This window comes from Galeopterus variegatus, unplaced genomic scaffold (genome assembly GCF_000696425.1).
Source record: "Galeopterus variegatus unplaced genomic scaffold, G_variegatus-3.0.2 Scaffold5294, whole genome shotgun sequence".
Classification (NCBI taxonomy): domain Eukaryota; kingdom Metazoa; phylum Chordata; class Mammalia; order Dermoptera; family Cynocephalidae; genus Galeopterus; species Galeopterus variegatus.
In genome coordinates this window covers 109,418-133,318 of record NW_007731405.1, presented here as the reverse complement: position 1 = coordinate 133,318, position 23,901 = coordinate 109,418, and the positions used below count along the sequence as shown (strand labels likewise).

At 34.2% G+C, this 23,901-nt stretch overlaps 1 protein-coding gene across 1 annotated transcript in view; it reads right to left on the bottom strand.

Moving 5' to 3' along the window:
* The window catches only part of TBC1D32 (TBC1 domain family, member 32), a gene marked incomplete at its 3' end in the record, with an annotated part of 152,179 nt that overhangs the window by 27,220 nt on the left and 101,058 nt on the right, over positions 1-23,901 (bottom strand). The window contains exons 21-24 of the mRNA XM_008589203.1: positions 9,996-10,118; positions 8,872-8,980; positions 8,008-8,101; positions 3,131-3,256 (exon numbers count right to left, since the gene is read on the bottom strand). Of these exons, the coding sequence (XP_008587425.1) occupies positions 3,131-3,256; positions 8,008-8,101; positions 8,872-8,980; positions 9,996-10,118 (452 nt within the window). The remainder of the gene's footprint in view (positions 1-3,130; positions 3,257-8,007; positions 8,102-8,871; positions 8,981-9,995; positions 10,119-23,901) is intronic.

The window sequence follows — 23,901 nt, the reverse complement described above, 5'->3', positions numbered from 1 at the left end:
TCGGGAGAGTGCAATGCTGGGAGTGTAGCACCGCTCCCGCTGCGGGTTCGGATCCTATATAGGGATGACCGGTGCGCTCCCTGGCTGAGCGCAGTGCAGCCGGTCTCAAAAAGAACAAAAAAAAAAAAAAAAAAAAAAAAAAAAAAAAAAAAAAATAAAAAAAAAAAAAAAATAACCAAAACATACTGTTTTGGGTTTTTTTTTAAATAGAACATTTTAACTCATATAATCCTTTCTATCTTGAGTAACTATGTAGAACCATCTAATGTCCATTGCTGGAGACCAGTTTTTGCCCCTAGCACCATTCTCCATTACAGGGAACTAGAACCCCTCAGACTCTATATTTAAGCAGTAAAAAATATTCCAGAAGACCTCACTGTCACTAAGCCAAGAATCTTTCAGAGGTAAAAAGAAAAAAGTTCAAAAGGATAAAAGAAGTTAGCCTAAAGAAAAAGCTCTAGAGTCTAACTCATAAAAATTTGGGCATCTGAAAAATAATTACACAAAACATATTACAGATAATTATAAAGTCTATTAGAGTATCCAATATTGTCTATCAGATACATTATACATGTTACATATTGACTAATTCAAATTACATGAATCCTATACTAGAATTTTTGTCATAAATTATCAATCAGTATCAGTGAACAAAAACAGGAAAGACAGAATATATTTTAAACTGCATATTTAATTATTAGGTCACTAATAAAAAATAAATAAAAATATTGATTAGAAAGTAATGTGAAAAATGCAAAGGCTTCTTTTCATAAGGAGTTGACTCTAGAAACACAGATGTAAAAGGTTACAAAATACTGAATTTGGAATTTATTATGGAATATATTATTTACAATGCATAAACACCGTCTTGGTCTAACTGACTTAGCAGTTTTTTTATAAAGAAAAGAAATTTATTTATCACAGTTTTGGAGGCTAGGAAGTCCATGAGCATGGCACTGGCATCTAGTGAGAGTCATCCATGGTGGAAGGCTGAAGTGAGGGTGAGAGAGACAAGATGGGAGCCAAACTTATCCTTTTATCAGGAGCCTACTCCTGCAATAACTAACCCACTCCCACAATGATGGCATTAATCCATCCATGAGGGCTCTGCTCTCATGACCTAAAGGCCCTACCTCTCAACACCATTACACTGGCAAGTAAACTTCAACATGTTTTGGAGGGGATATTCAAACCACAGCAGACATCAAGAAGTTAGGTTAGGAAATACAGGAGAAAACTAGAGTCAATTAGATCTACTGGGACCTTCCTGACAATGAACAAAACAAAACAAAACAAAACAAAAATCACAGAATTGTGGAATGATGTGTATTCTAATAAATAAAAAGGGAAGTAGTCCAGCCCAAGAACCACATGCAAATGAAGAAAATTAATTAAGAGGTTCAGCAAACATGTTCTAGTTGGTTCTATCTTAGGAAAAAGGTCTGGGATAAAGTTGGTGGGGGGTGGAGAGGAGACCAAAAAAAGACAATGAAAGGGAAGAATCCAACTTATATTTTAAAAAATTGACTTATTTCTGCAAGCTTAAGAGAGGGTCTAGGTCATGTAATCTATTGCTTCTCCCAGTGACACACTGTGAGTGTAGAAATATGCGATTGTACATCTACACCTTCTCACCTGTTTTTTTCATAAGTTTAAGGCTTAGAAGGAAAACTCCAGAAATAGCTACAGTACAAGTCTGGTAAAGTTGGAGATTTTCTCTCTGGTAACTGTTTAGATGGCCTGGATTTAAATCAATTCAGGAAAACTCCCTGCCCTCACCACTGCCACCAAAGACAGTAGATGCCCGTAGTGGGGAGCAAAACAGGAAATCAACAAGTATGTTTTCAATAAATTCCTGTTAATTCTATTTCTTCTTCTAATTTTTTTAACTTCCTCCTTTTTGTATTTATAGAGAAATTAAGGCTAATTCATTCACTCATTATAATTATGAATAAATAATTATTAACAAATGTGCATAGTACTTACTGTGTATCATGGAGCATTATACAAGGGTCTTATGGAGAAACGGCATAATAATTAATAACTTAAAAATCTTTAGTTCTTGATAACTGTAGACTACTCACATTTAAAACCCTAGTTGAGCCAGATTACACAGCCAGACTGTGTATGTGTGTGAGCACACATATGCACACATATACACATGTAAACAAGCATACCTGTCTCTTAAATACATAAATTTAATATATTTGCATTGATTTTACCCTCAAAATTAGTTCAGCTCATGAGAAATAAGTGCTATGAGATACTGAGATATTAACATTTTTTTTTACCATAATCTATCTAAACAAGTGTCATACTTACCTGTGTTTATTTCGTAAATGTTCTCCCATGTGAAAAACATTAGGCATTAAGAGTTAGTATAGCAAAGTGATAGAGCATGGAGTTCAGCATCAGGTTGCCTGGGTTCATCTCTTGGCTCCGCTACTGTGAGCTGGGCTAGTTACCTAAAATTTCTGGGCCTCAGTTTCCTTATCCATAAAGTGTAGGCTATCATATAAACTTGCTAGGAAGAGTAACTGAGTTTTGTGTAAGCAACTAGACCATGTCTGGTAGTGAGGACCAAATCTATTATTGAAAGTAACTTTCAGTATAATGGTAGACACAGTATCAAGGTAATGAATAACTGAGGTCAAGACATGTGGGAAATGCTCCAAGATTCCAAAGGAAACACAGTTTTAATGGTAACTTTCTAATTGCTCATCCTGTTTTAGAGGCATGGATAATGGTTAAACAGGCGGTATTTCTCTTTTGCCTTATCACTATCCCTGTTAGACAGAAAGAAACTCTGAACTACAAATTTACTTGTGTTTAAACTGAACTTCATTACAAACTACTCCTTTCTTAATTTGTTCTATACCCTTTGGTATGTGCAAAACTCACTGAGATAGCCTACTTTATTCTCTATTATATAATAAATGGTAAGTATATATTTATAACAGATATTTTACAAATATTTGGGGGGAATATAACATAGTTTAACTGCTCACTTTTATACTCAAATATGTTTTCTAGATATGCCATTACTAATGCTCAGGAACCAAAGCTTCTATTAATATAATTTATATAAGAAATAAACAAACAAACCCCACAACGGAAACAATGTACTCACCAACTCCACTGATTAAATCAGGTTTGGTCTTCATCATTTTGCAAAATTGTCTTCGGCAATTTTCTATCCACTCAGTTTGTTTCTCAGATATTTTAAAGCGTAATAAAAGCTTGCCAAGTTCACTGTCTAATGAGAAAGGTAACATGTTAGAGTATAATAATAGGACATGGTAGATATACTGAAAAATATGTATTAATGTTAAATATGTAAATAGTTGCAAATTTCACAAAAAGCATAGAATATACATGGCTTTCAAAAAAATCAGGTATTTTTCTGTAATTACCTCTTATACCATCTGATAGAGTTTGGATGTGCTACCCCCCAAAACTCATGCAGAAATCTGATCCCCAATGTGACAGTGTTAGAAGCTGTTTGAGTCATGGGGGCAGATCCCTCATGAATGGATTAATGCTTTCCCTGGGGGAGGAGGGCCTGAGTGAGATCTTGCTCTATTAGCTCCTGTGAGAGCTGGTTGTAAAAAAGACCGTGGCACCTCCGTGCTCTCTTGCTTCCTCTCACCATGTGATCTGCTTGTACCTGCTGGCTGCCTGCCACTTTCTGCCATGAGGAGAAGCAGCCTGGGGCCTGTGCCAGATACAGCTGTCCCAGAATCATAAGCCAAATAAACCTCTGTTCTTTATAAATTACCCAGTCTCAGGTATTTCTGTTATAGCAACATAAACAGACTAATACACCATCAATTGTTATTTGACACATTTATTAAAAGCTCATAAAACGGATTGTTTATTTGTAATCTTAATTCTTGAAGTCTTTTTCTTATATGAACATGGCTCATTACTGAGTATCTAGTATAGCAGATATTGTCGACCTTAAGATATCATTACATAGACTGACATGAACATTACATTCATTCTTCATGTACATTCAGATGCAGTATTTATTCATTCAAAGCAAAAAGAAAGCATAAATGTAGAAAACGTCTAGTTAATCATTTAGTTCTGCTTCCTGAAAATAAAAATTATACTGAAAATAATGAACGGTGTTAAAAGAGTATCTATAGCTAGAATATAACTTTTCTTCTAAGTAAGTTCATGAATACATGGCAACTTCCATTTAATCATGTAGCTTTAAAGTTACTTATTCCCATGAGATGTTTTATTTAAAAAAAATCAATGAATAATAATTAAATGAGGAATTGGTGTCATTAAAAAAATATATGCATATGTATTCATATAAACATATACGTATATAGAAATTCAAGAGAGATAAAGGAAGCAAAGACACTTTCTGATTTGTTAGAAGAATATGGGGGAAATCAGAAGTCACATAAACTCAGACCTTTTTCTTCACCACTTATCTCAGAATGAGATACAGTCATTATGAATTAACTAAATCTTTATAGAATCTCTTTCTGAGGCACCTCCTAGGCTGCCCAGATCATTCCCTTCCCCTTAACAAGGACCATGGTAATGTCAGGACCACTCATATTAGGGGGGACTCTCCAGTACTACCGTTAGGCTGGAAATAATGCCTTATTCAAATATTTGTGTTTTAGGGACAAATGGAAAGACAATAAGAGTTCCTGTCCAATACAGTGGGAAAACAAGGCTTGAAATTGTGCTACACTCCCTAAAATAGAGCATGTGCCAGGAAGGACAAATGTCTTTAGCCTTGTAAGCCACAGGGAAGCCACCAAAGGGTTTCAATGAGAGAAATAATATGATCCGATCTGTATTTAAACAGCATCATTCTGGCTGCGGTGTTAAGAACAGACTGAACACTTGGCAAGATACTGAAATAGGTGAGAGTTAAGAGTGGTGTGAATGAGCAGAAGTGGTTTTATTTTAGGTATGTAGAGTCAAGAGGTTTTGCTGACAGATTAGATATGTGGTACGAAGACAGAGAGGAGTCCAAGAATGGCTTCAATTTTACTGCTGAAGAACTAAAAGTACAAAGCTACCTCTTCTAAAATAGGAAAGATGCCTAAGGAGCAGATTTTGAAAAAGTTTATCTCAGACATGTTAAGTTTAATATGCTTATTAACCTTTCCACCAGACATGTCAAGTAGGCAAACACATGAGTCCAAGGAAGACACGGTAGTTAGAGATTTCAACCTGAGAGCCATCAATATACTTGAAAATCACTAAGAGTAATTTTAAATGTTCTCAGCACAACAGTATGTGAGGTAATGCATATGTCAATTAGCTTGATTTAGCCATTCCATGATGTATGGATATTTCAAAACATCCTGTTGTACATGATAAATATGCATAATTCTTATTTGTCAAAATAAAACATAAATTAACAAAAACTAAAAAAGAAAATTTCAGTTGTAAAAAAATCAGTTTCATCCAGGAGATTAAAGATAACAGTATTGAAGTCCCTGGTCAAGGGGATCTGGCTGGGTAGGTTCAAGAACAACCAGAGGATTAGTGGTGTGTTTAAAGTTGGGTGAAAAGTTATATTATGTGATTGTTTGCTCTAGTGTGGCTAAAGAGTAGGCTCAGAGTTAGAAGCAGCAGAATAGACAAGTGTGGAGGCAGTAGCTAGAGAGAGAAAATACTGAGTTTAAGGCCTTGAAAGTAAAACAAAGCTAGGTAGGAAGATCCAAAGTGAGGCAATGTTAGTTGAAGATTGATGTGAAATAAGGATGAATTAAATCAGGCTATGCTGTAGATGCTGAAGGTCACCTTTGTTACTCAGAGTGCTCTAAAGAAACAGAACCAATAGTATGTGCATAGATATAGAGAAGGAAATTTATGATAAGGAACTGGCTTACGTGATTATGGAGGCTGTTGAGTACATAATTTGACTCACCAGCCTCCACAGTAGTGTAGGCTAGCAAGCTGGAGATGCCAAAAGGAAAAAAAAAAGAAAGAAAGAAAAAGAAAAAGAGAAAACTGATAGCAAGAACTGTGAGAAAAAAGAGGATGGACTATAGTACAACAAATGAAGAAATTGGCTTTCGAAAGTAATACTGGCAGTTCATTTATTGTAATAACAAAAAACCTAAATTGGCACATATTCAGTTAAGGGAATTGATATGTATCAGGAGTATGTGGAAGCTCTTTGCTGACTATTTCAATTTCATCAGTAAAATAGGAAACACAGTTATTATCTAAAAGAACGATGAGGAAGAAGAGGAAGGTTGGAGGAGAGAGAAGTTTTGAAAATAGTCATCTGGAAAACTAGCCAAGTAATGGGCCAGTGGACACACCATATGACTGCCTGGAAGCATTACATGCCCACATGAGATTATCTTCTGGGCTAGACAGAGAAGCTATTATTATACCCTTTTCTAAATCATTTGTAAGGGTAGAGCAGGGAATAAAATTATACTCCTTTGAGCACTGATTCCTAGGAACTGATGATATATATATATTTTTTCCTTCTCAGGGAAGTATCCACTTATTTTTCCTTTTTTTGCTTCGTGTCTGCCTTGCTCAGTTTACCAAGTATTTTGAAGAAACAAATTATCAAAGATGGTAGTCACATAATAAAACTGATAATGAATCTGTTATTTTAAAAAATAGTAAAGAAACATTTATTTCCAAGTAAAACTTAACAAAGATAACAATACTATATCATACCAAGGAAAAGAGAGCAGGAAAAGGGTTGAGGCACTGAGAGAGAATGAACAAAAATAAATGGGTGAATAAATGATTAAATTTAAAACAAGAACGACAAAATATAAAGATTCTGCTAAAATGGTTAAAAGCAGTATAGAGCATAAGAGTAAAAACTTGACAATGATTTGGGTTCATTGAAAGATGTTTGTGTGAAGAGTCCGAAATGGTACTATCTCAAGAGTCTCTTCTTGAAAAATGCTTAATATCACTCCCATATCTCTGGAAGCAATAGATTATGTCACACAAGAGGGAAACACAAAGGCAAAAATTTTTTAAGTGAATTAAATGAATGTGAAATGAATTTTATATATATTTCTTTCTAATGAATGCTTGGTAGTAGGAGAGCATGTTGATATAAGAATTAACTTTTCAAATTAATGAGTAGTGTGATCATGTATCTCCATATTTCATCTTGGAATTTTCTAACTAAAAATTCTGTTTGAGTTTCCATTGCTCTCAGGATAAAGTCTAAACACCTGAGCCTGAGCTACCCTGGTCTTAAGACTAGACTTTGCTTAGTCTTAACATGTTTAGTCTTAACTTAGTTTAGTCTTAACTTTAGCTTAGTCTTAACATGTTTAGTCTTAACTCCTGTCACTCTTTGCTCTCACATTCCATATCTCAGACACTCTTCAACTACTCACAGTTCTCTCAATATAACTTGCTTTTCCAACCCCTCTGTGTTTTCTCTGCCAAAAATGTTCTTCTGCTACTCAGAAAATATGTACTAAAACTCATGCCTCATTTTTATACATAATTTTCCTTGGAACGATGTCCTGCTTATGTATTATCCTAGCAGGCTACACATTTGTCTATTTAGCTTCTATCACACCGTACAATTATCTAATTACTCGAATGTCTTCTCTAACAGTTCATGACTATACAACATGTTTCATTATATTTCAAGTGTTGAGAACAGAGGACTTGTATATGGCACACAGCAGTTACTTAAAAAATATTACTCTGTTGAATAAATGAAAGTTCTACATAGTAAGAGCTAATTCAACAAATCAAAAATATTACTTCCTTTTTTTAACCAAACAGCTGTTGCTATTGGACAGATCTGTCACACCTTAGCCACAAGATATAAGAATTATTTGGCCTCATACAAATGGTAATTTAGTAAGAAACATGTGAAAATGGAAAATTACAAAAAAAAAGACATAAATGCATCCATTATACATGCTGAATGAAAATCAATATTCATCTCCCTTAATATTTTCTCCATTTTTCAAGTTATAACAAAAGCATTAAAAATAATATGGCATTTGATGGTAAACATTTTACCTTGTTTTATATCAGCATTTCTTCTAACTTCTGACAGATAGCAGTTTGGTAAGGGATATGAGGAAAACATTGGCCAAGGATACGGATCGTCACCCTAAAAAAGAAGCAAGACTTTAGGAAGTGGAAGTGGTTTGAAATAATATTGAATTTTAAAGCTTTCTGAAATACCATTAATTTAAATTGGCTCTTTTGTTCATGAATTATAGAACTGTTGCTCATCCAGCCAAAAGCTATTTGATACTACAATTCAATATTCCAATAAATAAGAATTAAAGTGAATTGTATCAGAAACAAAATTAAATAAGCACTGAAGACAGACATACAGTAACTTGTTCTAAATGATAAACTTCAAAAGAAACCTGTATTTTCTCATTTTTCCACAAAACTGTTTTACTTGTACTGTCAATCATTTCTTTCTCATCTTATCCAGAGTGACAGTCAAAGCAAGATGTTCTTACTACCAACAAAAATAAAAACAAAGTCTTCATAGGAAACCCATAAGAGAGGTACTCCCATATAGATGATGAAATACAAAGGAATACAGCCACGTAATAATAAAAGTTAGGTATCATGAAACAGAAAGACATCAAAAATAAACTATTCAAAGATAGAAAAAAACGACAACTTGTTAATAAAACAGTACCCTACTGTGCTACACAGATTAGCATTCATGACCCCTTGCCATCAAAATTACTATTTTAGTTTGAAAGTGTTTACTTGCATCCTAAAGTTTTTCAAGTAACAAAAGTTCAACTCTGTGATGTAGATATCTGGGAGTTGATGTTGTCTACTGTCACTTGAGTTGGCTACCTTGCTTCAAAAAATATCAGAAAAACATTCCCCCCTCCTCCTTACCCCACTCACCTTCTCTAGTATTCTTGGAGGCAAAGTCCGTTCTAACGGCCCACCAATAAGATTTATTCTAACAAGAACATGATTTCTTTCTACCGACAAGCTGTCAATTATAAAGCTCCTGAAAAATAAATATATCAATTTTGTTATCTCCTTAATCACATATGATTTAATTTTTAAATCAAATCTGTAGATTGTAAAGAAAAAAAGGCAGAAAATTCTGGAGAACAAATAAAATACAAAGGGTTAAATTTACTTACTGTCATATAGCTTTCTTTGCTAAAGAGCAAACAATTGATGGAGATGTAATTGATATGAGATTAATAAAAGAATACTTCCTTGATAAATGTTACTACATTTAAAGAAATGAGATTAAGACATGCATTATTTCTATAGTGACTTTAACAATTATACTTTCAGTCAAGTTTTCCTTATGTTGTAGACCCGTGCCTTAAATTCAAAATCTAAATGTTGCTTATGAGCAGCCTCCACATTTTCTGCAGCTGTTAATCCTTTCCTTCCACATCAAACATAGAGTATCAATTAACATACTCTATAATTTTCCAAGAGCTGGCTAGGATGGAGGCACACTTTTTTTTCTTAAATTACAGACATGAAAGCAATACCAGCTATTCAATGTGTACTTGATAAATGTTATCCAAATTGAGGTAAGAGCAAGTGTGATGTATGAATAGAAAAAGTTATCAAGGTATTACCGTAACCACATTTTGCAAACAATCAGAATTTACAATTATAACAAGATAATATAATTAAGAAAATGGAGGAAAGAGTGCCTCTACTTTTTACTCTTTTTTTATGTTATTTAAATCTATTGAATTCAGAGAGTGGAAAAACATTAAACTACACAAAAAACTACTGTCTTAAAGCATCTGTAAAGAAAACTGTTATTGTTATGCTGTTTTAATGCCCTACCCCCCCCCTTTTTTTTAGAAAATGTAATTTTATTAATATTATTTTTTACATTCCGGGATGTTGTTGTGGAGCAGTTGGGAGGGAGGGTGAGAGGGGAAAGGGGAAGGAAATGGGATGGAAGAAGGAGGAAGGAGGAGGGGCAGGATTGAGGCCTGTGGCACTCCCCTCATTCCCACAGCCTCCCACCCCCGCCCCTTTTTAACCTGTGGCTCTCAGAGGTCTCTAAGATATTTTCTTCTTGACCATTTAGTAACATTTCAGATACTTGATACTGAGCCTCTAACAGGAGAAGAGTGTCCAGATCACAGCATATCACACTTAATAACCTATATAAAGAGGAAAGATAAAAGCAGGTTTTGTAAAATATGTCCTAAAAGTATAGACATATTCCTTATGTCTCAAAGTAATACCTATAAATGGAAATACAAAAATTATAGGAAAGGTTATGTAGTTATTTCAGATATATCGTTTACCATTTTGAATAGTAATCTCCTCTCCAAAAGTTGTTCTTATTGAAATATTTTTTAAAGACCACAAGTAATTTCTAATCTAGATTTTTAAAAAATTTATCTAATTCTACATGAATAGTAAATCTTCTTCTCAACAGCTACTTAATTTAAAAATTCATAAGGGAATATTAGCAAATTCATAAAAACTGCATATTGCCATAACATTTTACTCAGCAACTACTTAATTACAGAAGGAAAGATAAAATTCTGCCTAAAATCTAGGAAATGTTCATCAAGTAAACTGTCAATGGCTAACTTTATCATTGTCAGATCAAGCTGAAAACACCTAAACACACTGCTCTATCTTAACATTATTAAAAGAGAGAAGCAGAAATCATATATCTCCTATTGTGATGCAAGATGACACACACTGCACTATCTATGAAGTATTCTTGCCAAGAAAACTGAATCTGAATCTAATCAACCTTAGATATCCCATTTTGGTGTTCAGGAAATACAGGGATTAGAGAAATATATTAAAAGACACCACAATGAGGAAACAGCTAACCAAATCCAGAATTCAGAGAATCCTACACACACACACACACACACACACCATTTCTTAAGAAAAAATGGCATAAAAAATGTGGCCAAAGGAAAAGGGTTTTTTTAGTGTATATCTTCCATCTGTTCATCCTATTCTTTTTCTCATTTTTTATTTCACAGCACCATTGTATGTATTCATTGTATGGTATTTCTTTTTGGAGGGATGTGAGTTTTTTCGTCATCAGCTATCTGTAGGAGGCTCGTGTTTAAGAGAGAAAAAAAGAGTTGCCATTAAACACTTGAATACTGTGCCCAATTTTCCATGAATTAACACAAAAAGAAGTTTTAATAAAGCAATGCTCTCCATTAAGTTCTTTGCATAAAGTGGAGCTATATGAACACAGGGGAAAAAACAGAAGAATAACCAGAAAAAAACATAAACTGGAAGAGCTAAGAAAAGAAGTAGAGAAGTAAAACTGTCATAGAAACTGAAGCACAATTGGAAATGATAAGAAAAAGAACACTGTTCCGCACTCTTCTGAGAAGAGCAATGGAAAATATAACGGAAATAAGGAGTTTAAATTATTGACTTCTTGAAGAAAAAAAAAACAAAAGTAATATAACACAATACACCTTTTAAAGATATTAGTCAATAAATTCTTCCTGAGAGAAAAGAAGCCATGAATCTAAGTCTGTAATGTGTACAATATGTCAGGGTAAATTAAAACAAAAGAGTCAACGAAGAGACTGGTAAAATTAGTGAACTTAAAGAGAAAGAAAGAACCACTGGAGTAACCAGACAAAAAAATCAAGTCACTAAAAGAGTGGGTGGTGAGGCAGGTGGAGGAGGCAGGAAATCCAGCTGTTCTCAGATGTAGCCACAGCAGCATTCAATACTAGCAGAATAGTAAAACACTGGGAGGAGGTCTACCACTATCAGATGGTAGAAACATATTATTAAAAAATTTTACAGAGTTGTAATAATTTAAACAGTGAAGTAATGACACACAAACAAAAGAAAATCAAGACACAGATTCTGACACATAAAGGAACTAAAAATTATGTTAAGAGTAGGCAGGATTTCCTGGTGGACTGAATATGTGGAGTGAAAGGAAGAAAGAAGTAAAGGATGATTTTAGGTGTTTAGTTACAATGATAGGAAGGATCAAGTTGTCATCAACAAAGATATATAAGGGTGTATATTAAGAAGTTTTAGGGAGAACCCAGTGACGGTTCTACTTTCTTTAGGCAATTAAATCACTGTACAGATAATGAAAATGACCATCAATGGACCTCAAGTTTAAGATTTAAGGAGGAGTCTGTAGTATCTAGGTGGACAATAAGGTGATCCAAGGTGAACTTGAGCAACTTGTGAGCAAATACATGCCTGAATTGAATTCTCCTTAGAGATGGGTAAATTGAACTAACGAATAAAGTAAGATTTTTAAGATGTTACAAGTAGTAGCAGTAATGTAAAGCTTAGCAAATCCCATCCAGCAGTAAATTAAAAGAATAGCATACTGTGACCAAGTACAATTCATTACAGGGAGAAAAGGAGAGTTTAACATTAAACTATCTCCTGATGTAATTTATGACATCAATATGTAACAGAAAGAACCATATAATCATCTGACCAGATGCATAGAAGCTATTTGATTCAAGATTCAACATCTCTGTCCTCTAAAAAATTCTGAGTAAGTTAAAGGAAGGTTACTTTGATTTAAAAAACAAATCTATCTCAATACAAGAACTAAAAGCATAAACAGGAAAAGCATTCCCATTAAGGTCATGAAGAAGGCAAAACACCCATTATTTTGTAACATCATTCTAGAAATTCAAGCCAATGCAAAAAGACGAGAAATAAAATAAAAAGAAACATTATTTGAAAGGATATATAGTACTCATTATTAGAAAATGACAAAACTGCTTACTTGTAAACCCCTCCCCCCAATGACATAAAATTCAACTTACTTAAAAAAATATTGTTGAATACCTGCTAAGGACCTACCACTGTTTTCAGTGCCAGTGATACATCATTGAACACACACACACACACACACACACACACAAATCCCAGTCCTTATGGAACACAAAATACTAGAGAAGGGGAACAGACGATGAATAAAATTAAAATTAAAAACCAAACAGTATGGACACAACTAAAGCAAGGAAGCAAAAAAAAAGTTTCGACAAGGGGGTGATGGAAATGGATCACTGTTAGTAACTTTAAATAAGTTGGTCAGGAAAGAACTCACTAAAAAGGTGACACCTCAGTTAAGACCTAAAAGAAATGAGGAAGTAAACCATGGAGCTATCTAGGGAAAAAGTGTTCCAGGCAAAGCAAACGACCTAAGGTGAGAGCATTTCTAGCATGTGTGAAGAACAGTAAGTGGGTCATTGCAGCTGAAATGGAATAGGAAAGGAAAACATACTAGGAAATAAAGTCAAAGAAATATTAGGGGTCCATATCATAGAGGCCCAGTAGGCCATAGGGATGACTCTTGATTTTTCTATGGTGACATAAGAAACCACCAGAGTACGGTTTCATTCTGATGATATGCGAAACCTTGGGAGTATAAGATTGAGATGACCTAGTTTGTGTTTTAATGGAATCATTCTGGCTGCTATGTACAGAATAGGCTGAAATTAGGTAGCGGTGGATATAGGGAAACCAGTTAAAACGCTATAACAATAATTTAGATAAGACAGTGGCTTAAAACAGTGTACTATCAGGATTTGTTGATTGAAAGAATGACTCTGTGGTAAACAAATTCTTAGGGTGGTCCTCACGGCCCCCACCACCTGGTGCTCATTCACTTGTATGAGTTCCTCTTGAGCAGAGGCAGGACCTTTGATTTGCCTCTACCCAAGGGAATATGTTAAAGGTAATGGGAAAAGTGTGATTACACATATGTGATTATGAGATTAAATAAGACTGTAGGGCTGTCTTTGCTGGAGTTTCTCCTCTGTTGGCTTTGAAGAAGCAAATACAATGTTGGGGAAAATCACATAGCAAGGACCTATGTATGGTCTGCTAGGAGTTGAGTGCTGCCTTCAACAGACAGCCTGCAAGGACCTCCAGCCTCTAGCCAGAAAGAAAACAAAGCCCTTAGTCCTCAATCCGTGAAGAAATAAATTCTGCCAACAATCTTGTGAGTTAGAAAGCAGATTCTTCCCTATTCAAGCTTCAAGTGAAACCACAGCCACAGCCAACTTGGTTGCAGCCACGTGAGACTGTGAACAGAAAACCAAGCTAAGGTGTGCCTAGACAGAAATGAAGGTAGTAAACATGTGTTGTTTTAAGTCATGAAGTTCATAGTAATTTTTTACACAGCATTAGAAAATATAAACTCCAAAGTTAACAACTAAGCAACTAAAAGTATGATGTTACTGTGGTTGATAAAGAGAAAACAATTAAAAACAAGGGAGGAAAGGGGAAAATACACACACACACACACACACACACATATGACTATGAGAATTATATAGGGTGGCCAGTAAGAAAATAAATACCAAGAAGAAAAACTAATACACTTACTCACACCAGCAACAGACAATTAAAACATTCCCATGGAAAAAAAGATTCCATTAACAATAGTAAAAAATATAATAGATAATAATAAGCTTAATATAAAAAGCAAAGAACCTAAATGAAGAAAGCTATAATATATGACTGAAGATATAAAAATTTCAGTGGTGAAACACAGAACCTACCTGGATGAGAATGTTAAATATTGTAAAGATGTGCATTCTGCCCAAATTCATTTACGAATTTAATTTAAACATACATTTTGTAATAATTTAATCAAAACTTTAAGGTTGGTATAGAGCTCAACGAAATACCTCCACTAATAACATAAGTGAATTTTTAAAAAGAATAAAATCATAAATAATTTCTATATCTATACCACCTAACAGACATTTAGGTGCTATTTATCAGGTGCTTACCATATACTAAATTTGGCTGAGGTCTAACATATTTAGTCTCACAATAACTCTGTGAGGAAGGTAGAGTTACTGTTTCTGTTTTACATATGAGGAAAACAAAGGCACAGAGAGGTTAAAGATCTTGCCTAACATCACTCTTAAAATGTGGTTCCAGAGTCCATGCTCTTAACCTCTCAGTGATACTACCACACACTGTAATACACACTGGGGAATGTACTACAAGACTATAAAAATCAAATCCTCAAAAGATATATAAACTCTCTATGGAGAAAACTATAAGTAATGAGACTGATTAAAGAACAATTAATCAAATGGAAATATATACCATGTTTACAGATTAGAAAACTCAGTAGTATAAAAATGTCAATTCATCCAATATTGATTGATCAACACAATAATAACAAAAATCCCAGTGGGTTAGTTTGTGTGACAAGATGATTCTAAAATTTACATGGCAAGGAAAGGACTAAAAGTTGCCAAGATATTTTTGAAAAGAAACAAAGTGGGATGAATTGCTCTATCAGTTATTGTAACTTATAACAAAGCTAAAGTGATTAAAAGAATGTGATACTTGTTCAAAAAAACCCAAAAATCTGGTTGAACAGATGAGGAATTTCAACACCCTCCACCCTGAGGCAGGCAAGAGAGCATGCCTAGCCTGAGGCAGAAGCTGAGGGCAGCACCCCCTGCTGGGAAGCAGGCAAGAGAGCATGCCAAAAACACCACTTCCATGCAAGTGGCCCACAACAGCCACATTCACAGCCATGGCTGCCACAAAAGCAGCTCTATGCAATTCAGTCTTGTGAGGTGGCATCTTTCTAGGAATTTATTCATTTCATCTAGGTGATCTAAACTGCTGACCAGCAATTATTTATAGTATTCTCATATAACACGTTCGATTTCTGTAAATTTGGTTGTAATCACCCCTCTTTCATTAGTGATTTTAGTTATTTGAGTCTTCTCTCCTTTTTTCTTAGTCCATCTAGGTAAAGGTTTGTCAATTTTGTGGATGTCATCAAAGTACCAATTTCTGGTTTCACTGATTTTATTATTTTTTTTCTATTTTCCATTTATCTATGCTCTAATTTTTATTATTTACTCCCTTTGCTAGGTCTGGGCTTAGTTTGCTCTTCATTTTCTAGCTTCCTAAGGTGCAAAGGAGATTGTTGATCTGAAATCTTTCTTTTTTATTAATGTACGCATTTACATTAAATAAATTTCCTTGTTAGCAAAAAAAAAAAAAAAAAGAATATTATGACCATAATCATTAGTTTACATAATGAAAACTAATGCATTGAAAGAAAAAAACCCAATATGAGATCATGTAGGACACAACACCTTGCAATACTGAGGTGCTGTTATATAGGATGCTCTTACCCAGAAACTAATATATGGTGTTGCTTCTCTTATAATTGTAATATACGGGTCTATGAACTACACATCAGAAATGGAAATAATAATTTTATTTGATGTTCTGGCCCCTCAACATGAGGGAGGAGGGCTTGATGGTTTTGAAGTCTTATTCTAAAATAGACTACCAGAACTAAAAATGTAAACTTTCCCCTAAGTTTTTGAGGCTCCTCATATCCCTGAACCAATCAGCAGAATAAGATAACTAAGCTGGAGTTTCATGATTATTAATGAAAAAAAGACTGGTACTATGAAATGGAGACAGAGGGAAATAAAGTCTGGTATCCAGGGAATCCTCTGCTGCACCTCTCAGTACTGCCATGTTTAGCAGTAATGATTAATGGAAGCAAGACCACCACGGATTCAAGAGCTACCAGAAGGACACTTTATACAGAATTAAAGCTTCGATATAGATAAGACACATAGAGATACCTTAACCAGCTGAGGCTGTTTGAGTATCAGGTGAAAACAGAAAGGGTAGTAGGAGAAAACTTATACCAACTAAAAACTTATAAATACCTCATGTTCACTTGTAGAAACAAGAACTGTACTAGCTAACCACTTTGTCGATCTTGCTCTATTAAGCAAACATTTATAAATTAACTAATTTCTTTTTTCTTACATCTCAGTTTCCCCTATTTTGTAATTTAGTCTGCAGGTTGAAAAACATGAAGATATGATTGTAAATGAACTAACAAAGAATGAAAATTACCAAACACTGATGGGACTCTAGATCTCCCTGTTAGGGAAGAGGGTAAGGACATTTTTGTTTGTGAAAGGGAAATTACACTGTACTAGGTGACAGAATGTTAATGCTATTGCTATTGTTTGTAACTTTAATGCCCAGAGGTTTATATGACTCAAAATATTTAAGATGCTTAGAACAGTCTGGGCAACAATTAGCAATATTATATTAGATATCATTATCAATGATATAATAAATTATATTTTTGTGGTAACAATCTTGAGATAATATATTGCTAGATACAAAGAAAAACTAAGTAAACAGAAAAATGATGCCTTATTAACTATACGAAAAATACACTTTGGGAGGAAAGGAAATACAATCACAACACATCTTTGAATTGGCAATTAATAACATTTAACCTTTTTCAGCACAGTACCCCTTCTCTCAACTCCACTTCTTTTCTCTGATTCATCATATCCAGACAGTAAACCTCCAATGCTCTTCTGAAGGAAAAAAGTCACGCAGCTGAAAGGGGCAGGAGCACAAGAAATCTGAAGGAATACCCGAGTCTTATAATTTGAACTAATCTTATTACTGAAAGTCTTAAGCTTTTATCTAATCCTCTACTTCCATCTTCATTCTCAGTGGTGCTTCTAATTACTAGTACTTCTAGAATGTTGTGATACACAAAAAAGTTGCTTGTGACTTTTCCCTACTGCCAGCTGGGTTTAAGCTTTCCTGGCCTACTAAATCAGTTACTCCTCCACTGGTTTTATAGTTCCCAAAATTATACTGTGGAAAACTCCATCCCATTCCCATCTCAAAAAAACTTCCTCCCATACATCCTTTCTTACTTAGAAAGTAGCTCCATCAAAACAAGGAAGTAAACCAAGAAATATGAAATTGGAGATCCCAGGAAATAGGGGATCTAACTCAAAGAGAGACCAAAGAAACTTCCAGCATGATGGTAACGGGAAATCCCAGGAAGCCTGATAGACAGGGCCAAAAAATCCTCCTCTATAAAGTGGAACGAAAGGATGTGATAAAAGAAAAAAAAAGAATAGATTACCTGATGTCCTTTACCTTATTGAGTTTATGTTTTCACATTGATCCCTGCCCTGAAGAATGTAAAAACCTTGTGGTTATAAGCCATAATTGGAAAGAATGATTGTGAGTCACCTTGACATTTATGTTGTAATGCAGTACAACATATGGGTCAGGCATTACATTCTCTGGAACCAGGTTATCTGGATTCAAACACAAACTATGCCAATTACTAGCTGTATCACCTTAAGTGAAAGGTATAACTTCTTGATGCCCCAGTGAGTCATTTGTAAAAAATGGAGATAATAAGAATAACCTACTTCATAGGATTGTTCTTAAGTGTATTAAATGTGAAACCAATATAAGTATCTGGGACATGAGTACTATGTAAGTGTTCCACAGTAGCAGAAGCAGCAGTATATTTTTTTAGGATATTATAGGGATACATTATTAGTAGGTACATAGAAAATTAAGCAACTGTAAAAATTCATGCAATCATTAACTCCAGGAAAAATAAAGTTTTAGGAAAAAGGAAATATACAGTCATACTACACTGCCTAACCCATCAGTAAATAATATTTATATAGACATAATAATGTAAGCTTTCAATACTAATTTAATCAAGATTATGATAGAACTATGTATCAGAGAGAGAGGGAGGACAGAGGAAATCTAAATCCTAAGCTTCTAGATCTCTAAAGACAAGAGATAAAAGTCTACAGTTGAAAAAAAAAATCAAGACAATAGTATAAACATATTATTTAAAAATCTAGGAGTGAATACCAAAGAAACAGGAGTCAAAAGTGGCAGCCTCTGAGGAGTGGGACTTGGGAGCGCAGAAAAATGGGTAGAGGATTACTCTTAATTCCTAAAAGCTTTGTCATACTATTTGACTTTTTAAATTATGTACTTTTATTACTTTAATAACAATAAATTAAGAATAGTGCTTGGTATATGGTATACAGACCATGAACTAATATCTTCTCTAACTGCTCTTCCAAAAAGATAAATACAAGTTCTGTAGAAAATAAATTTATGTCACACAGAATCTGAATGTTTACTCAGCCCTTTGTTTTTGCTCAAATGGATAAAACAAAAACAAATATATTTGTTTTCTAAGCTCTAAATTATTATTTTTTATTTTTTATTTCTTTTCACCTTTTTAAATGTTGTCTCTAACATAATAAAACTGAATCATTATGATTTAATTTTCGTCATTAAAAAATATTTTGGATAAAGTTATTTTAAGAAAAAAACAAATCCCAATTTGACATCCCAAATGAATTTATCTTATTTATGCTAGAAATGCAAAATAAAATCCTTGCTATGTAAAGGATTTAGGTTTAACTAGTAGGAAATTGAACAAATCAAAACATAGTCAGAACTGCAGGGCAAAGAATTATAACCATGGTCAGTCCAGACTCCTAAGACCTGAAGAATTTCTTTGCTATACATTAAGACTTACAGAGTGACTCTAATTGGGTACAGCTAACACATAATATATTGTTCCATAATGTTACAAATATAACATTAATATTCATTATATTGACCCTGTAAATTTTTATGATATATGTATATGTTATATATGCATATAATAAAATATAAATATAGTAGTTAAAAGCTTCTTATGTACTAGGGAAAAAAATGCTCTTAACATGCTTCATTCTATCATTCTATAGCCCCAAGTGATTTACAGACATTCAATTTATCATTATAACATCATAAACAGCTGCATAACATGTCAATGTTACTCAGGAGACATCAACATATATTTGAATATGCACCTATAACTAGCATAAACTAATTATAATCAAAAGAACAGTCCAAAGACAGATTGCTTTTGTTCTCAACGTGTGAGGATATGAGGCACACCAGCTCACACTAACCATGTTGGGAGTCTTTTGTGAGGTTTCCTCATCAGTGCTGACTCCAGGAGAGCCCTAAATGAGCCAGAATGCTAAGAATTCCACACTTGATTCTCTTGTTCAACTATCAACTAGGAAGATACAGACATTGTTTTGCCCCAGATGCAAAGGGACCCTCCCAATCTAGTGTGGAAATTTTTGCACCACTGCAAACAGCTGGATTTTGAAATACCACACACTATATAATTTATTTCTCTTTCTCCTGACCCAAACGCGCTCTCTCTCTCTCTCTCTCTCTCTCTCTCTCTCTCTCTCTCTCTCTCTCTCACACACACACACACACACACACACACACACACACACACACACATCCTCCTTCCCTTGGTCTCTCACCTTCTTTCCCTCTCATTTTCTCTTCCTCTCCCACATCTTCCCTCCCTCCCCACTCCCCCTTCCCTTTTTTTCTTCCTCCCTCGCCCTACCCACACCCACCCAATCTCTCCCTCTCCCCAAACTCCCCCTCCCTCTCAATTCATTTCAGGAAATAAAAATCAGTGTCTCCTTAATGTGAAAGGTTTGAAATATTTGAAAGAATAAAATACTCTGTGAAATTAGGAACTAAGCCTTTCACTTGCTGTGGAAAGTAATTTAAATATGGTGGATCCCCGAGGAGTTTAGTAATAATCCAAATCAAATATTACTAGAAGAAGGATAACTTTTTGCTCTTGATTACTCTAAACTTTGTATGTTGCTTTTAAAATACTGTCATATCATTAATATGAGGAGGTGGCCATTTGTCCTTGTTAATTCCAGTGATTTTGTGCAATTTAGTCTTAGCTGTCAATCAACTCCACTTAAAGAAATTCCAAACGTGTTCCTGGTTTATCTCATGTCTTACAGATACAAGCCCCTTCTCTTTATCCTCCCACTGTTTCCTAGTACTAATTCAATGTATACCGAAAACAAACACATTTCATTTTTATTAATAATCTAAACGGTTCCATGTAAACATCACCATAAACCCATAAATTATACTTTTACAAACTCTAAGCAAATATAGTATGTGTATATATACAAATACAGTATGTGTATATGTACACATGGGCACGTATATTTTATATATGCACATAGATATGCATGTATATCCTAACCAAACACATTTCATTTCTCCAGTACAAAAGTTTTCCTTCTGACTGGCACATGCAAACTAGCAGAAATGCAAAGCCCAATTCCCTGCCTGCCTGCTAACCAAAATCCAGAATGGTACATGCATTACATACACACTAACCACACACCCAAACCTGGAGCTTGAGGTTTTTGAAACACATATAATCGTATATGTAGAAGAGAAAGGGAAAGCAGGGTCAGCTTACCAATAAAATTCTATGTTTGCAGCAAGAATGAGCAGGGGCTGTGGGGGACCTGCTCTCTTGCTCTGCATACCAAATTCAAATCTGAGTTTCAGAAAATGCTCTGGGATCTCCTGCAGCTGGAGGTTAGTTTGACCTTTTATAAATACCCACAGAGTATGGTTTTGTGGCATACTGAGTTTGCCAAACTTGCAATGGTATACAGATCCAAATATCCAATAAAATTTGCAAATATGCTCAAGGAAAAGCTTAGGGATAGATATATATAGATAAGGAGTTAGTAAAGAAGTGATTATTGAAGCCACTGTAGAAAAAATGGAAAGAGGACTGAAGACATAACTCTAAAACAGAATTCCAGTTGAAGGGTAGAAAGAGGAAGAGGAGGAGAATGAAACAGCAAAAACAAAAGAAAAAAAAAGGAATCTAAAATAAAAAGAACAAAGTTGCTGAAGCCACCAAAAAAGACTATATCTAACAAATTGTGGCACTTTGTAGTGATTAAATAAAAAGATTCAATAAAATATAAATGAAAAAGGTTAAGTGAAAGGAGTCATAAAAAGAGGGTAGACAGAAATACATAAGGTTTGAAAATGTGTCTTTTCTGGACTTAGCAAGTCCACTTCTAAGGATCTGTCACAAAGAAATAATTATGGACATCCAGATATTCACCTATAGATACATATAATAAAAAAAAATTTAAATAACATAAATGTATAAAAACAGAAAATTGGGATTCATCATGTACTGGAACATTAGTCAATCCTTTAAATTTATAATATAGATGAATACTTACAGGTATAAAAGGATAATTTAAATACTTAATTTAAAAAGGCAGTTTCAAAACAACACTCCTATTTAAAAAAAAAATACTTGTAGCTAAAGGTCAAAAAATATGGCATGAAGGGGTTAAAGGTGGTTATCTTTAAGAGGCAGGATAAGTGTTGTTTCCCTCCTTTCTGTTTTCAGCATTGTCTAGTTATTCTATATTAACAGGAATTCTTTGATTAAACAAAAATATTGAATTACTGATGTTTCCAATTAGTAGTAGATTATTTGATTTTTTTCTTCAAATTAATAAATAAAAAATACTGGATGTAGATGTATGTGTATGTGCATGTATAAAATCCAAAATGTGAATAATTTTGTAGTCAGATTATATTCTAATTTCTGATATTAAAAAGGATTACAAGCGGTAATTTAAATATTGTTTCTATATTAGTAATGTTAATCAGATTTAAGTCTAGTTAGCAACTGGGCCATTGGCAATAAATAACTTGATGATTTGCTGTGATGGAGTATTAACACTTAGCTATATTTATTACTTGTTAAAATAACCAAACTGTTTCTAAAACAAACATGAATTTTTTACTTTTCCTTTTAAAGTTATCTTGGAGGTCAGACTTTTACAAAGAAGCAAATTATGCATGAAACTGTTCATTATACTGTATATAAAATTTGTTGGTGGTGAATAAATGCAAAATAAAAACAAACATAAAGTGATTAATTTTAAAAGTTGTTCTGTAAATATAGATTCCCGAGTTTTGTTTTGAAGAAAGTTAATAAACAGGCCACGCTAGAATTTAAATGAAGCAAAGAAGGAATAGCTTTTAAGAGAATGATACTAACATTTTTTTAACCATATAAATTTGAGTATACAACTAATTAAGAATTACTACATAAGATTTAAGTTATTAAAAATAAGGGCCGGCCTGGTGGCGCACTGGATAGTGCGCCGCTTGGGAAGTGCGGAGGCGCTCCCGCCTGAGGGTTCGGATCCCACATACAGACCGGCTCCCGCTCACTGGCTGAGCGAGGCGTGGGAGCAACACCGAGGCTTGGTCCCCAGTCCGGTATGGGGGCAACACTGAGGGTTGCGATCCGTTGCCGGACACGGAAAAAAGACAAAAGACAAAAAAATAAAAAAATAAAAATAAAATAAAATAAATAAAAATAAGCAATTCTACAGCCTGTAACTAAGACTTAATTTACAGTTTGGTGTAAAAAAGTTATTAATATTGAATGACGATATGATTCTTTCCCCACAAGATATACAGTTTTTATGTTTAAATAAAATGTCCTAAGAAGAGTCTAACATGCCTCTAAAACCTAAAGATAGTTAAGAAAAATCTTAAACAGCTAAGCCTTCGGCAGAATCAAAAGTTTCCAGGCAACTGTTTTAATCAATCAACAGAGTTAGCAAATAAATGTTAACCAAATAACCAACAAGTACTTGGCAATGTGGCAGACATGAAAACAGAACATCCCTTGGGAAGTTGAACTTTTTAGTCAAAGAGTAGAAATAAATCAAATATTCAATCTGTGGGAATAATCACAAAGGCGAGGGACATGTGAGGAAAAGGCAAGATCAAAATGAACTATAAGTAATTCATAGAGCAAGCTTTGCCTTGAAAAATGGGCTGAATTGCATAAGTAGACAAAAGTGAAGGCAGTATTCAAGACTTAAAAAGTAGGTATAGAAGCAATAATAAATGTGCTTGAGGGTGATGAAGGGTCAAATATCAGAGCATTAGTTCAGGTTGTGAAGGGGTGGGAAATAATGTACTCAGGAAAAGTAAACATATATTATAGAGCTCCCTGAAAGCCACACAAAGGTATCTAGAATTGCAAGTTATTAAAAATGAGAAAATGGGGAGTTCAGGTCAAGATGGTAGAGTAGAAGGTTCCTAGTGTCACTCTCTCCCACAAATCGACCAATTAGCAACTATTAAAAAGCAACAACAGGAGGCCCGAGATCTGTGCCAGAACAGTTAGGAGCCGTGCACCGCAGG